The sequence below is a fragment of the Camellia sinensis genome, chromosome 1 (assembly GCF_055761805.1).
Source record: "Camellia sinensis isolate YWXY chromosome 1, ASM5576180v1, whole genome shotgun sequence".
NCBI lineage: Eukaryota > Viridiplantae > Streptophyta > Magnoliopsida > Ericales > Theaceae > Camellia > Camellia sinensis.
This window is the reverse complement of record NC_138961.1, coordinates 212625310-212639778: the sequence shown is the minus strand read 5'-3', so window position 1 is coordinate 212639778 and position 14469 is coordinate 212625310. Positions and strand designations below refer to the sequence as shown.

General features: G+C 48.2%; 1 protein-coding gene across 1 annotated transcript in view; it reads right to left on the bottom strand.

Annotated features, from left to right (window-relative positions):
* LOC145822422 (uncharacterized) overlaps window positions 1-13181 on the bottom strand; it is a 40954-nt gene extending 27773 nt beyond the window's left edge. Inside the window, exon 1 of the mRNA XM_082919404.1 lies at window positions 12975-13181. Within this exon, the coding sequence (XP_082775530.1) occupies window positions 12975-13181 (207 nt within the window). The remainder of the gene's footprint in view (window positions 1-12974) is intronic.
* Window positions 13182-14469: the final 1288 nt, after the last annotated feature.

Below are 14469 nucleotides of genomic sequence, written 5' to 3'. Positions count from 1 at the left end.
CTTCTCTTTGCATTTTCACCACTTGAGGTAAGTTCATCTTAATATTTAGAATATTTTCTCGGGAGTTGACTTTTGTTGACTTTTTCCAATTTTGCTCATTTTGCTCATTTTTGCTCCCTTTTGCAGATTCTTGAAAATGGCAGGCAATTCTCCTCACGGCGGGGGTTTCCCAGGTGCCGGAGATGATTTCGATCCCACGACTCTACCTCCGAGGACTCGACCTTTCATGCCCGAGAGGTACCGTCCGGCAGTGCACGTCCTCCCTCGTGCCGTTTTCCGTCATTTTACCAGTTTCGACGAGAGAGCACCTGCGGATCTGCTTCTCAGAGAGCCGGAGCAGCATCTCTCTCACGAGGCCCGAGAGGTATTTACCTCATCTTCTGTTTTTTACATTTCGCACCCTTGCCATGCTTAAACATTTAGCTTGTGACATAGTACTTTCCTTACATCTTGAACATGTAGTTTCAACACTTGAATTTTCGAACACTCGGTTCATTAATTAATTGCGAACACACAGCCCACATTAAAACACATGGCTCAAACACTGATTTGTCGAACACTCAGCCCGAATTCGAAAGTGAACACACAGCCCACACTTTAAATGCAAGTTGAACACGCAGCCCAAACTTCAAATTTTTCTGAACACACAGCCCAGATAGATGGTGAACACGCAGCCCACATTTTAAATGGAAGTTGAACACGCAGCCCAGGTAGATAGTGAACATGCAGCCCACAAATTAACTGAAAGTTGAACACGCAGCCCAAAATTCAAATTCTCTGAACACGCAGCCCAGGTAGATAGTGAACACGCAGCCCACAAATTAACTGAAAGTTGAACACGCAGCCCAAAATTCAAATTCTCTGAACACGCAGCCCAGGTAGATAGTGAACACGCAGCCCACAAATTAACTGAAAGTTGAACACGCAGCCCAAAATTCAAATTCTCTGAACACGCAGCCCAGGTAGATAGTGAACACGCAGCCCACAAATTAACTGAAAGTTGAACACGCAGCCCAAAATTCAAATTCTCTGAACACGCAGCCCAGGTAGATAGTGAACACGCAGCCCACAAATTAACTGAAAGTTGAACACGCAGCCCAAAATTCAAATTCTCTGAACACGCAGCCCAGGTAGATAGTGAACACGCAGCCCACAAATTAATTGAAAGTTGAACACGCAGCCCAAAATTCAAATTCTCTGAACACGCAGCCCAGGTAGATAGTGAACACGCAGCCCACAAATTAACTGAAAGTTGAACACGCAGCCCAAAATTCAAATTCTCTGAACACGCAGCCCAGGTAGATAGTGAACACGCAGCCCACAAATTAACTGAAAGTTGAACACGCAGCCCAAAATTCAAATTCTCTGAACACGCAGCCCAGGTAGATAGTGAACACGCAGCCCAGGTAGATAGTGAACATGCAGCCCACAAATTAACTGAAAGTCTGAACACGCAGCCCAAAATTCAAATTCTCTGAATACGCAGCCCAGGTAGATAGTGAACACGCAGCCCACAATTCAAATTCTCTAAACACGCAGCCCAGGTAGATAGTGAACACGCAGCCCACAAATTAACTGAATGTTAAACACGCAGCCCAAAATTCAAATTCTCTGAACACGCAGCCCAGGTAGATAGAATTTGCATGTAGCTTATTTTACTTCATCGGCACACAGCCCATTTCATCTTATTGGCACACAGCCCATTTCATTATCATTGGTATACAGCCCATTTATTTCATTATTGACACATATATTCATTCTGAATGTAGGGTGGTTCCCGCAGTGTGCGAGGATATGGTTCTACCATGGCGCGGGATTGGTATGCTGAGCTCCCGGAGGGCGTCAGGGATTTGGTAGACTTGGCAGGGTTTGGGCCCTTCTGCGCCGGGTTGTCACGCTGTCCTGCCAGGAGGACCTTGATGGCAGCTTTGGTAGAGAGATGGTGGGACACCACCAATTCCTTTCATTTCTCTGCCACCGGGGACATGACCATGACCCCTTTTGACTTTGCTGTATTGACCGGCCTTGATGTCGGAGGTTGGGCCATCCCCTATGACGAGGATATGGGCGAGTGGGAGGCCGCCTGGATGTATTTGTTGGGGGCTCGCCCACCTGTTGATAGGGTTTCAGGGAGAGTCAGGTATACTTGGTTCTCCTCCCATTTCCGGCGGGCGGAGATGGTGCCCGAGACTCCTGAGGAGACAGAGCAGTATGCTCGTGGCTTCCTGATGTTCCTCTTCGGGACTACCCTGTTCGCCGACAGAGGGAACACCATTGGGCTATATCTGCTGAGCGCTCTAGTCGACCTATCACAGGTCAGTAGATATGATTGGGGTGGCGCTGGCCTGGCTACCCTCTACTTTTACATGAGCGCGACCTCCCGCGGGCGGGGCGATTTGCTTGGCGGCTACTGGAGAGCCTGGGAGGTACTTTCTGTCCCCTTGATTTACATTTCTGCTTCTCATTACTTGTACATCGCATACACAGCGCACTTTTACAGTCTGTATTTTGCTCTCAGCATTTCGTACTTACATTCTGCACTGCTTTTCTCAGTTATGGGCTTATGTATACTTCCCATCGTTAGCCCCAGTGCTGGAGGTGGTGGGGATTCCCGTGACCCCATATTCATTGATATTTGAGGGCCCGCACCGGGCGAGGCCTCGAGAGACCCTGGTTCGCCTGCGACAGTACTTCGACACTGTGCGACACTCAGAGGTACTTCAGAACTTTCAGTTCTTTTCATTTTCATCTTTGACTTGCTCTGTATATTCTCGTTCTCTGATTGGTTTATACATTTATCATCCGCAGATTACTTGGCAGCCTTGGGCACCTCTGGGTGATGATCTCCTACTTCAGTATACCGGAGCATCAGGCATCTCCCGGTATAGGGTCCTGCTCGAAGGGCCAGTCGGCAGAGTCTGGTTCCTGGGGGAGCGCTTTCTGTGCCAGGTACGGGGGTATCTTTCTCAGGATGTTCCCGCGGTACCTCCAGCTAGTATGCGGACCGCTGACAGGCTCTCTTACTCAGAGGTAGTCGGCGCCATGCTGGGCAGTGATGCTTTGTTATATGTTGCGGAGGGGGACTACGCCACCTATCGTCACATATATTTGATGCCTCCATTGACAGAAGCTCGTATTCCGATGATGAGACCTGCCGGTATGTCATCCTCGGATCAGGCTCAGGCTCGAGCTACAGACATCCCTTCTTCTAGCAGGGCTGGCGTATCTAGAGGTGGGAGTAGACCGTTTCCTCCGAACCCGTCGATTCATCCTCATCTGGGATGGCCAGATATGCCTACTGAGTTGATGGCGTGGCAGTATGGGACTAGCTCTCCGATTCCGATTCCACTAGAGCCTCCGATGCCCAGTGATCGATACGCCATTGATTCGGACTCACCGCCGGTATGCTCCACTTTTGTCATTCATCATTTCAGATGTTTAGACACTCTCTTGTTCACTGATGATTACGAGCTCATTTTTTGCAGCCATCGCGAGGGTACATGGAGGAGATGGTTGGGCTGGTGGCCACACTCGAGGGCATGGTCCTACGCAGGGAGGCACAGTTGTCTGTCGCGGGCATTCAGGTACCCTTCAGTTTTTTGGCATTTATCATACTTCTGATGACATGCTGATTTCTACTGCATCGATAGACTACTTGTGTAGAGCACATCTGACACACACCTCACTTGTACACTGTATTTACATGCACCCACTTTACGTAGCTTTTGCTTGTATCTGCATCTGATGTATATATTTGGACTGATGTATTTGAATTGAACTCTTTGTTTTCAGATGCCTTCATGGTCCGGTCAGCCACAGACCAGGCCACCTGGGCCTCATTGGGGAGCTGGGCCATCTGGGCCTTATCAGGGGGAGGGGTCATCTCGGCCTTCCCGAGGAGCCGGGCCATCTAGGCCTTTTCGAGGAGCTCGAGGGGGGCCTGTCCGCAGACGCAGGGCTCATGTTGTGGAGGCGGAGTCTGATGAGGAGGAGGAGGAGGCTACCGACCGTCAGTTCGAGACATCTGTCGAGGAGGGAGGCTCCGGTTTTGGCTCGGGGAACAGAGGCGAGGCTGAGGAGGATCCTGAGGACGACAGCTCCGACTCTGATGATGGTGTGGAGGTTGTTCCACAAAAGAGGACCAGGCGTGCTTCTCGTTCCCGTTCCCGAGGATTTTGATGTTGCTATTTCCTGCTTTATTTTTCTTTTACTAGTAGTTTGTAGCACTTTGCACATTGTTAGGCAGTTTTGTTTTTGTAAAACCTGTACCTTTTGTTTGTTGTAAAGCATGATGAAATGAAATAGCTTTTGAAGAGGTGTTTGTATTTTGAACTTTTAGCATCGTATCGCATCATTTATTTCGCACAAAAAATGAATTTGAAAGGAAATGTACGTTGTGTAATCACCAAATCAGGTAGTGAACCGACGCAACAAACTAAACAACTCAATTTACTAAGATATAACAGAATCTTTAGCAAGTTTACAACTCGATAAGCAAAATGCAACAACGCAAATAAACAAGACTTTAACAAAAATTGCTTAAACAAAGAGTAATGACTCAAAACACAAAACACGTCCGCTCGACAAACAACTCGATAAGCAAAATGCAACAACTCGATAAGCAAAACTCAACAACAACAAAGTGTACTTCTGACGATCTGGGCATCGGAACGCATCCGGAATGAAGGCCTTCGACTCTCCCGTTGCATGGAAATGCTTGGAGTTCTCCTTCGAAGAGTAAAACAGGGCCGAGGAGACACACTACAGCATTGCTAGCCATCCCGAGGAGCTGGCCGGCCATTTTTGCAAAAAGTGAATGGCTGGCCAGCCAGAGATATGCCACGGCATGGAGGACTAGAGAGCTTCTGGCCCCCTGCTTCAACCTTCAGTTGCACTTTGTCAGATGAATGCGTGGATTGGCTCAAAGAGGAGGTACAATTTGGGCCCAGCTTGGCATCAGATGCTCCGTCCAGCTCTGGAAGGGGACACGGAGATACTTGATTCAACTATGCCCCAAATTTATTGCTTATTTAGCATTTTCAAGTTTTCTTTATGACTGTACTAAAAATAAGCAACCTCGATTGTAATGCAAGAGCAAGAGAACTCTATTTTGAAATCAATGAAATTGAAAGTTATGGTACTGAAAATTTTCCACTTTTGGTCCAAAAATGGTCTAAGTCGTAAAAAGATTGATTTGAACAAAGTCAACTTTTATTAAAACTTTTTCAAAATTATTTTCGATGTGGATCAGAACTGGACATGCCGAAAATCTGTCACTGAAATGCATAACCCCAGATCCCTGCAACTGGAAAGTTGCCCCTAGTCTGAAGAACAATGTGGCACTCCAAAGCAACAGAAAGTTGCCCCTAGTTTGAAAAGCACTGTACCGGAGATCACGGTAAATGCTGATAGATAAAGATGACTGAGATGATCGAAATGGACAAAGTTGATCGGGGAAAAGTTTATGACTGAACTTCAAGACGAAGCTGCCTACGTATCCCAAAGATGGGAATCAAGTCTTACGTAGTTCAGGCTTAGGTTCGCTCGAGTATTTTCACTCTCCTTTTGCGCTCTAACTTTTGCCAAGGCCGCCCTTTGCGGGTTTTCAACCTTGCGAGCTCAGTTTTTATATTTTCTAATTTTTTGTGCTCTGACTTTTGCCTAGGTCGCCCTTTCGGGTTTTCGGCCTAGCGAGCCTCTCAAGGATAGTATTTCTTCAACTTGTCCATATTGATTGGTTGTGAAAACTCCAAGCCATCTAGATCCATCAAAACCACAGCCCCACCTGACCAGATAGCCTTGATGATGTAAGGACCAGTCCAATTAGGTTTGAACTTACCCCTTGGGTCGTGGATGGGAGCTCGGTTGTCCTTGAGCACCAAATCTCCTTCTTTTAGATTCCTGGACTTAACCTTCTTGTTGAAAGCCCGGGCAATTCTGCGTTGATAACCTTGGATGTGGTACAGTGCTTTCAGTCTTCTTTCATCAAAGAGCATGAGTTCTTCGAATCTGCTTTGCTGCCAATCTGCTTCGGCTATCTGGCATTCAGCCAATACTCGTAATGATGGGACCTCAATCTCAATGGGTAGAACAGCCTCCATTCCATAGACCAATGAATATGGAGTTGCTCCAGTAGAAGTTCTGATTGAAGTCCTGTAGCCCCACAGAGCAAATGGCAGCTTGTCTGGCCAATCTCGATAGGTTTCCACCATCTTCTGTAGTATATGCTTGATATTCTTGTTGGCGGCCTCAACTGCTCCGTTGGTCTGTGGCCTGTATGTAGATGACTTATGAAAAGCCACATTGTATTTCTCCAACAAGTCTATCACTTCTTTCTTGAAGTGGGAACCATTGTCTGAAATTATTTCGTTTGGCACCCCGTAGCGACAGATGATGTTGTTCCTGATGAACTTTGCGACATGCGACGCCTTCAACACTGCGTATGATTGGGCCTCGACCCACTTTGTGAAATAATCTATCGCTACTAGGATAAACTCATGCCCGTTGGACCCCTTCGGGGTAACAGCTCCGATCACATCAATTCCCCAGACTGAAAAAGGCCACGGCGAAGTCATGTTGTACAGTTTTGACGGCGGGATGTTCATGCGATTTGCATGAATTTGACATTTGTGGCATCGCCGAACAAAGCTAATACAATCCTCCTCCATGGTTGACCAGTAGTAGCCCTGTCTGAGGATCTTTCTGGCCAGCATTACTCCATTCATGTGTGCACCGCACTCCCCCCCATGGATGGCTTCCATCAGGCGTTTTGACTCTTCAGCTTCTACACAGAGCTTATGCATTCCCAGATGACCCCTTTTGTACAAATTTCCCCCGCAGATAACGAATTGAGCAGCCATTCTTCTGACAGCCCTCTTATCTTTGGCATTTGCCCCTAGTGGATATGTCTCCTTTTCCAAGAAGTTCCAGATGTCGTAATACCAGGGGTTGCCATCTTGAACCTCATCTATGGCAGAAATCGACTCGTATGCCGGCACGAACTTCTGATCAATAATGACTGGACGCATCCGGACTCCGGACGGGATGTCTATCATAGAAGATAGAGTTGCTAGTGAATCTGCAAACCTGTTGTTCTCTCTTATGAGGTGGGTAAAATTTAGCTTCTCAAACCGAGGAATTAACAAATCCAAGGTTTGGTGATAGATTATCATCCTTTCCTCCTTGACCTTCCAATCTCCTTTTGCTTGAGACACAACAAGGTTCGAGTCCCCAATGACGTCCACTCGTCTTGCCCCTAGTTCCAGGGCTGCCTCTAGGCCAGCAATACATGCTTCATACTCTGCTTCATTGTTGGAAACCTTGAACCGGAGCTTGAATGCTAAAGGAATACGGGAATCATCAGGCGCTATCAGCAACACCCCTATCCCATACCCATACTGGTTTGACGCTCCATCAAAGTACATCGTCCAAGTTTCATCTTCGACGTGCAGAATGGCTTCATCTGGGAATAGATACTCAACCGCTTCATCCCCCTCAACCGGGTGGTCGGCAAGGAACTCTGCTACCGCTCTGCCTTTTACTGACTTGCGCGTCACATACTTCAAATCAAATTCGGAGAGCAACAGCAGCCAACGAGCTAGCCTACCCGTAAGTGCTGGTTTCTCGAAAAGATATTTGATGGGATCCAAACGCGAAACCAACATTACAGAGTGGGCTAACAGGTAGTGCCGCAGCTTCCTGGTTGCCCATACCAAGGCCAAACAAGCCTTCTCCAGCGGTGTATAGCGGGTCTCGTAATCCAGCATCTTTTTGCTCAGATAGTATATGGCCCTTTCCACTTTGTCTTCTGACTCCTGCGCGAGCATGCAGCCCATGGTAGTCTCAGTTACCGAAAGGTACAGTATCAACGGTCTCCCCGGTTCTGGCGGTGACAACACGGGTGGGTTCTGTAGATACTCCTTGATCTGCTCAAAAGCTACTTGACATCGGCCGTCCCATTGGAATTTCTTTCCTTTCTTCAGGAGACCAAAAAGTGGTTCACAAGTCAAGGTTAATTTAGAAATAAACCGTCTTATGAATTGCACTTTACCCAGAAAGCCTCGCACCTCCTTTTCAGTCTTTGGTGGTGGCATTTCTAAGATGGCCTTGATTTTGGAAGGGTCGACCTCGATGCCCCTTTGTGTGATCAGAAACCCTAACATCTTCCCTGCTATAACACCAAACGTGCATTTCTGGGGATTCAGTCGCAGCCGAAACTCTTTGATCCGTTGAAAGAATTTTTGTAAGGCGGTGTAGTGGCCCTCTCTATCTTTGGACTTGACAATCATGTCGTCCACGTACACCTCGACCTCCTTATGGATCATATCATGCAATATTGTAGTCGCTGCCCGTTGATACGTAGCTCCAGCATTCTTCAGCCCGAATGGCATCACTCTATAACAATATGTCCCCCACGGGGTAGTGAACGCAGTCTTCTCCCGGTCTTCGGGTGCCATCACTATCTGGTTATAGCCTGAGAAACCATCCATAAACGAAAGCAAGGCGTGTCCTGCCGTGAAATCTACCAATTCGTCGATGTGCGGCAAGGGAAAATCGTCCTTCGGACTGGCCTTGTTCAAATCTCTGAAGTCTACACAGACCCGAATTCTGCCATCCTTCTTTGGCACCGGAACTATGTTGGCCAACCAAGTTGGATATTCAGATACCAGCAGGAACCCTGCGTCAATTTGTTTGGTGACCTCTTCCTTAATCTTGAGGGCCCAGTCCGGGCGAATCCTTCTGAGTTTCTGTTTGACAGGGCGGGCCTCTGGATCAAGAGGGATCCGGTGCTGTACAATCTCAGGATCGATTCCAGGCATGTCTTCATAGGACCACGCGAAAACATCTTTAAAATCTTTTAATAAAGCGACTAAACGCTCGCGCTCCTCTGAAGACAACGTGGACCCGATCTGGACCAGCCGCGGGTCCTTCTCAGTACCAACATTTACAGTAGTGATTTCATCCATTAAAGGTTTAACAAATCTTTCCTGCTCTTGATTGATTAATCGTTGCAAAACTGGAGGAATTTCTTCCTCGCTGTTTTCATCAAAATTTTGAAAATCCTGATTTAAGCAATAAATCAAAGGCACAGAAAAATACTCGGAAACCACATCCACATCATTCTCATTAAATACTTCCAAGCCGTCAGATTCCTCTGTTACAACAGACTCAAAAGAAAATGAAAAAGACGACCTAGACAGGACTGTGGTATCCGGGTTATCACCCCCAGGAATACCGGACTCAGACTCAGTCGAGCTGGAATCTGATTCCGACGCAGAAGATTCGGTAGAATCAGATTCCGGCTCACTACCTGACCCGGAACTGCTAGATAAAAAGCCTTCTTCATACTGCCAGATGAGAGAAGGTGCGATAGATGCATCCAAGATCGGCGCTGGAAAGCCCGCAGCTATTTCATCTCCAATCACAGAAACCAAAGAGTTATCCCCCAAGCACTCTTGGCCGATCGGAGGATCTGATAGTAGACTCGCCAGTGCTACCCCCATTTCCAACTCTGTACTCTCAGGATCCACTGCTTCACACTGCTCAGTCCCAGTTGGTGGGTCTGTCTGCGCTTCGGCAACGTCATCCCCAGATAATTGTATGTCGAAGAAGATTTCAAAACCAGGCACGCGCTTCCCCTCCGCGTTTTGCCATGGCTCCGGGAAGCCGCAGAATGGAAAATCTTCCCCCTCCCGGACGAAACGTCCGTTTAGGGTACCCCAGATGGGCCTGTGTATTAAGTCAAATGGCTTCCCAGCCCTCTTTGCCTTGGCTCTTCCGGCCATTTCTTTTCCTTTCCTCAACCAGTCCTCTTTGGTGGGCAGATAACCCAGTCCAAAGGTGTGAGGGTTGTGTGGCACTTCGGCCAACACTGAGACGCCTTTCCGGCCACTTCTCCCTAATCCCATCCCAGGGGTATGTTTTAGCTTGTTCATGAGGTAGATGGATTGTGCGCTGACATACATGCCCGCATTCGCAGCCATGACATTCTGCACCACTTGAGCCTCGGCCAAAGTGAACCCCGACAAAAACACATCCTCCGTGCCGTGCTCGATCTCCAAGACAGGTGTAGACACTTCCGGCGGCGGATGGATTGATGAATTCCCAAAAACGATCGCTACCCCTTTCCTGTGAGGGTATTTCAGCATTTGATGTAGGGTGGAAGAGACTGCTTTGACCTGGTGCAACCACGGTCGCCCCAAAAGTAAGTTAAAGGTTGCGGGAACGTCCAAGATATGAAATTCGACATTGTGTTGTCCTGGACCAACCTTAGTTTGAATTTTAACAGTCCCCATCACTTCTCTACTGGTATTGTCATATGCCCTGATCACTTGGGTGGTTGGGATGAAGTCCGCGGGTTTTAACCCGATTGCATATGCCGTTCTGGTTGGGCAGACATTAATCGCAGACCCGGTATCAACAAGTACCACCGGAATCCACTTATCTCTACATTCCACAGAGATATAGAGAGGTTTGTTATGATTTGCGCCCTCAGGCGGTAGCTCCTTGTCCGAAAAAGTTAATGCCGGGGAACCTCCTCCCGGAAAAACCAGCCCAACCAGCTGTTCAGGCGTGGTGTCTATGGAAAGTTTCGACTTGTCCATGGCAGATAGGACAGCTTCTCTGTGCACTCGTGATGCCATTAGTAGTCCCCAGATGGAGATGTCTACTTGTATTTTCTTTAACTGTTTCAGCACAGCTTCATCCTCAATCTGTTTCTCCTTCTGTCTCTCCGCTTCTCTGTCTTTCCCAGATGCTTCGGGTTGGTCTAGGTGTGGGGGCTTGAAGTACCGCCCACTTCTTGTCATGTGGTCCACTTCATCAAGATACCAAGTATCATCTGGTTGGCCATTTCCCCAGTCTTCATCGGTGTGGGCAAGACACAAATCGTCATCTTCCCACCACATTCCGCTGGCAGCCAACAGACATCTGTCCGGCTCCAGTCTACTCGCACTTTCAGTGCTCTCTGTCCAAATGCTCGCAGCATTGTCTGTCTTTGTGCACACAGCACTTTCGGTCCCCTCAGGGCCCTTCGCCTTTCTGGCTCTCTCAGCTTCCTCAAACTTTCCTTGTTCCAACTGCGTCAGTACAGTTGTTTGTTCAACAGTTCCCACATCCGTAATGCCCATGTCCTGAGCGGAATTCTTAACACCGGCGCTCTCCGGCGGTACAACTTGATTTTCGGCCGTTCCGGCCACAAGTGATGTTTCTGCCCCTGCCGGGCTCTGTTCTGGTTGGGCTTCCCCCACTGCATCCGGTTGATCTTCAAGCCATCCAGTGGCCTCCTCTGATCCCTCATAATCATTCCAGTTAATGGACGCATCCTCCAACTCCTGATCATCGCGAAATTGCAAGTTAGCAAAGTCCTCCTCTATGGTTGTCGGCTCATCTGCCCATAGCCCAGATCCATCCCCTCGGATCATGCACAGTTCTCCTGTCTCGGGAAATTCTACAATTAGCCCACTTCGAATCGTTGATAGGATGTGCCTGCTCGGATCATAAGCTCCCTCAGCAAAATTCTGCCCAGTCCCAGATTTAACAGACTCATTCTCTCCTAAAATCTGCCCTGCCTTGTCTTCGATGGTCACCACCACCGGCTCCGGTTGGGTTTTGGAGACGTCCACCATGCACAAAAGGTCAGTGCAAGCGGGGAGGAGCACCTCCGGCTTGGGTAGGTGGGTGGGTGTAATATAGATGCTAGGATCGTAAGACACGACCCCAGTCTGGATGAAATTAATTCTGTTGGGAGGGGGAGGTTGGTTATGTGGTGGAAGAGGGTTAGTTGTGACATTAGGTTTATCAGGAGGCGCAATTACCTGTTTGTCAATAAGATCTTGGACCTCATGACGTAATCTGTAACAACGGTCGGTATCATGACCGTGTTGTTGGTGGTATGCGCAATATTTTGACGGGTCATATGAGGGGGGAAGTGGATTTGGTAATGGTTTTGGTTCCCGGGGTTTTAAATGATTTTTCCTGATCAGTATTCCCAGAACCTTGGACAGGGGCATGTATAGTTGGGTGAAGGTTCTTTGGCCCCGGGGTTGGAATCGGTTATTTTGTGAGTTACTTCCGGACGCGCCGGAGAATGGTGTGGCAGTCATGGGCCTTGGAGGGGGAGGGGGAGTGGTGGTGACCATGCCAACTTCCGAGGCTCTTGTATTAGCAGCGCCGCTCGGGCCTGCATTGTTGTTACGATTAAAGGTCCTCCTCGGTTGTTCTCTGTCCTGGTCAAACAGGCCTTGCCTCATAGCATCTTCTATTTGCACCCCCATATCATGTAAATCTGCGAAAGTAGGGAAGGGGACCACAATCATTCTTTGCATTAACTTGGGGTGGAGATTGCGCACAATCATCCGGATTTGATCTCTGTCAGTGGGCCTTAAAGTCATCGTCGACGCCTTTGCCCTCCATCGGATCACAAAGTCCGAGAAAGATTCCTTAGGCTCTTGCCTTGTTGTTTCAAGATCACGGGTTGTGATCTCGATCTGAGTGTTATACGAATATTGTGTGACAAAGGCCTCAGCCATCTCGTCCCAATTCTTCTTCACCTCATCCGATAATCTTGCGTACCAATGGGAGGCCACACCCGACAGGGTTCGGCCGAATAATGAGAGCTTCTGTTGTCGTGTAAGGCCCATTGGCCGCAAGACATCCGCAAACAGTCGGATATGGACCATGGGGTCACCAGTCCCGTCAAAACGGTCTATTTGTGGCATTTTGAACCTATCGGGGAGTGTTACGGCCTCCTCGGTATATCCATCTCCGATATCCGGCATAGCCTTAGTCCCTTGGGATTTTTTGAAAAGCTTCTGCAGTTTGCTCAATTTCAGAGCTGTTTGATCAACCTCGACCTCGGATGGAGAGTCCGGGTGATTGGATGTGTGGACCTTGGACAGTTGTGGTGGAATCGGGGGCGGGACAGGCCCCGTTGGAAGACTCGTGTCCTCTTGCAGAATTTGGACAGCCGGTACGGTATTCTGGGTGTTAGGAGGGACGTCCTGAATAACAGGAGCCTTCTCAGGTAATGGGGCTCCTGCTGGAGGAGGAATCTGGTGTGAAGCAGATGCTGTACTCTGTTGTTGCAGTCTAGTAATCAGTTCAGCCTGCTGAGTCATAATTTCAGCTTGCTGCTTAGCGAGTTCATCTCGGCGGACGGCATCTTGTTGCATAGCCCGCATGGTTTCCTGCATCTGGCGCATCATTTCCTCAACTCCTGTCGGTGTTGTCATACTGCTTCGATTTGTCTGAGCTACTGGCAGATTTGTCTCAAGGGGGATCTCAGTCCAACTGTCCACTGGTGGGGGATACCACTGTTCTGGTGCTCTCAATTCAGATGTACTGCGCTTCCTTTGCTTCCTTCTTGTAACAGGGGGTAGAGAATGGAACACTGGCTGTCCGTCGATTAGATCCTCAGATCGGTGGAGTCGACGACCTCGTGTCCAAGGTGCTTGGGGAATGCCTGTTGGGTCGGAAGCAATCGTGCTAAAACTGACCTAGCAAAAGATAAATAAAGCGAAAAGGAAATAAATAAACAGATAAACGGGCAGCATAACAGCTTAAAATAAAATGCAAGACACACAGTCAAAAAAGCTGAATAACATACTGTCCTCAAACACTGGTTATTATCCCTGTATCACTGTCCCCTAACACAGAATCTGATATCCGCAGATAACTGATCCTAAAATACTGGCTGATGCCCGCAGGCCTGATACCCAAACTTATGCACTGAATTGATGCCCACAGGCTTGATACTGACAATTCTGAACTGATGCCCGCAGGCTTGATACTCAAATTCGTATACTGATCTGATGCCCATAGGCCTGATACTGTCAACACTGAACTGATGCCCGCAGGCCTGATACTCAAACTCATATGCTGATACATGCATTCCTGTAGAGACGCACTCTAAAGCACATAACAGATAAGTGAGAGCCAAAACACCCCTATGTTGGGGTAGGGTTTCCCTGTCCTATTTTGTTAGGAGCTAGGGTTTCACTATGCACGCAGCGATTTCAAACAACCTATAAACGGGTAAGCATCCTGTCCTAGTTTGGAATGGTCACTATGGATCCGAATATGCACTAGGTCGAATGGTCAAAGAGGGTGCCCCGGTAAACCGGGGTTTGTGTTCCCATACTGGCAGAGCCCACAACCGGTCAGCCTTATGGTCATGCCTTGACAAGACAAGCCTCCGGCAAACCGTTCAGGAATAGCAGATGGCAAACACGGTGTCCTAGGCGCACCAATGCAAATGCAATGCAAAGAAACACACAAGTGTAGTCAAAAACAGATATCATGAGTTCGAGTCAAGTTCTCTAAATCCCTAGCAGAGTCGCCAGAAACTGTAACATGGCCGCGGGGGACCTCGCCACAGCTCGGACTCGACTTTTCGTAGTCACGGTTCTAAATCTGAACCAAAGAGTCCAAATCCGGCAAATCGTTTTAGGAAAACTGATTTTTGAAAGA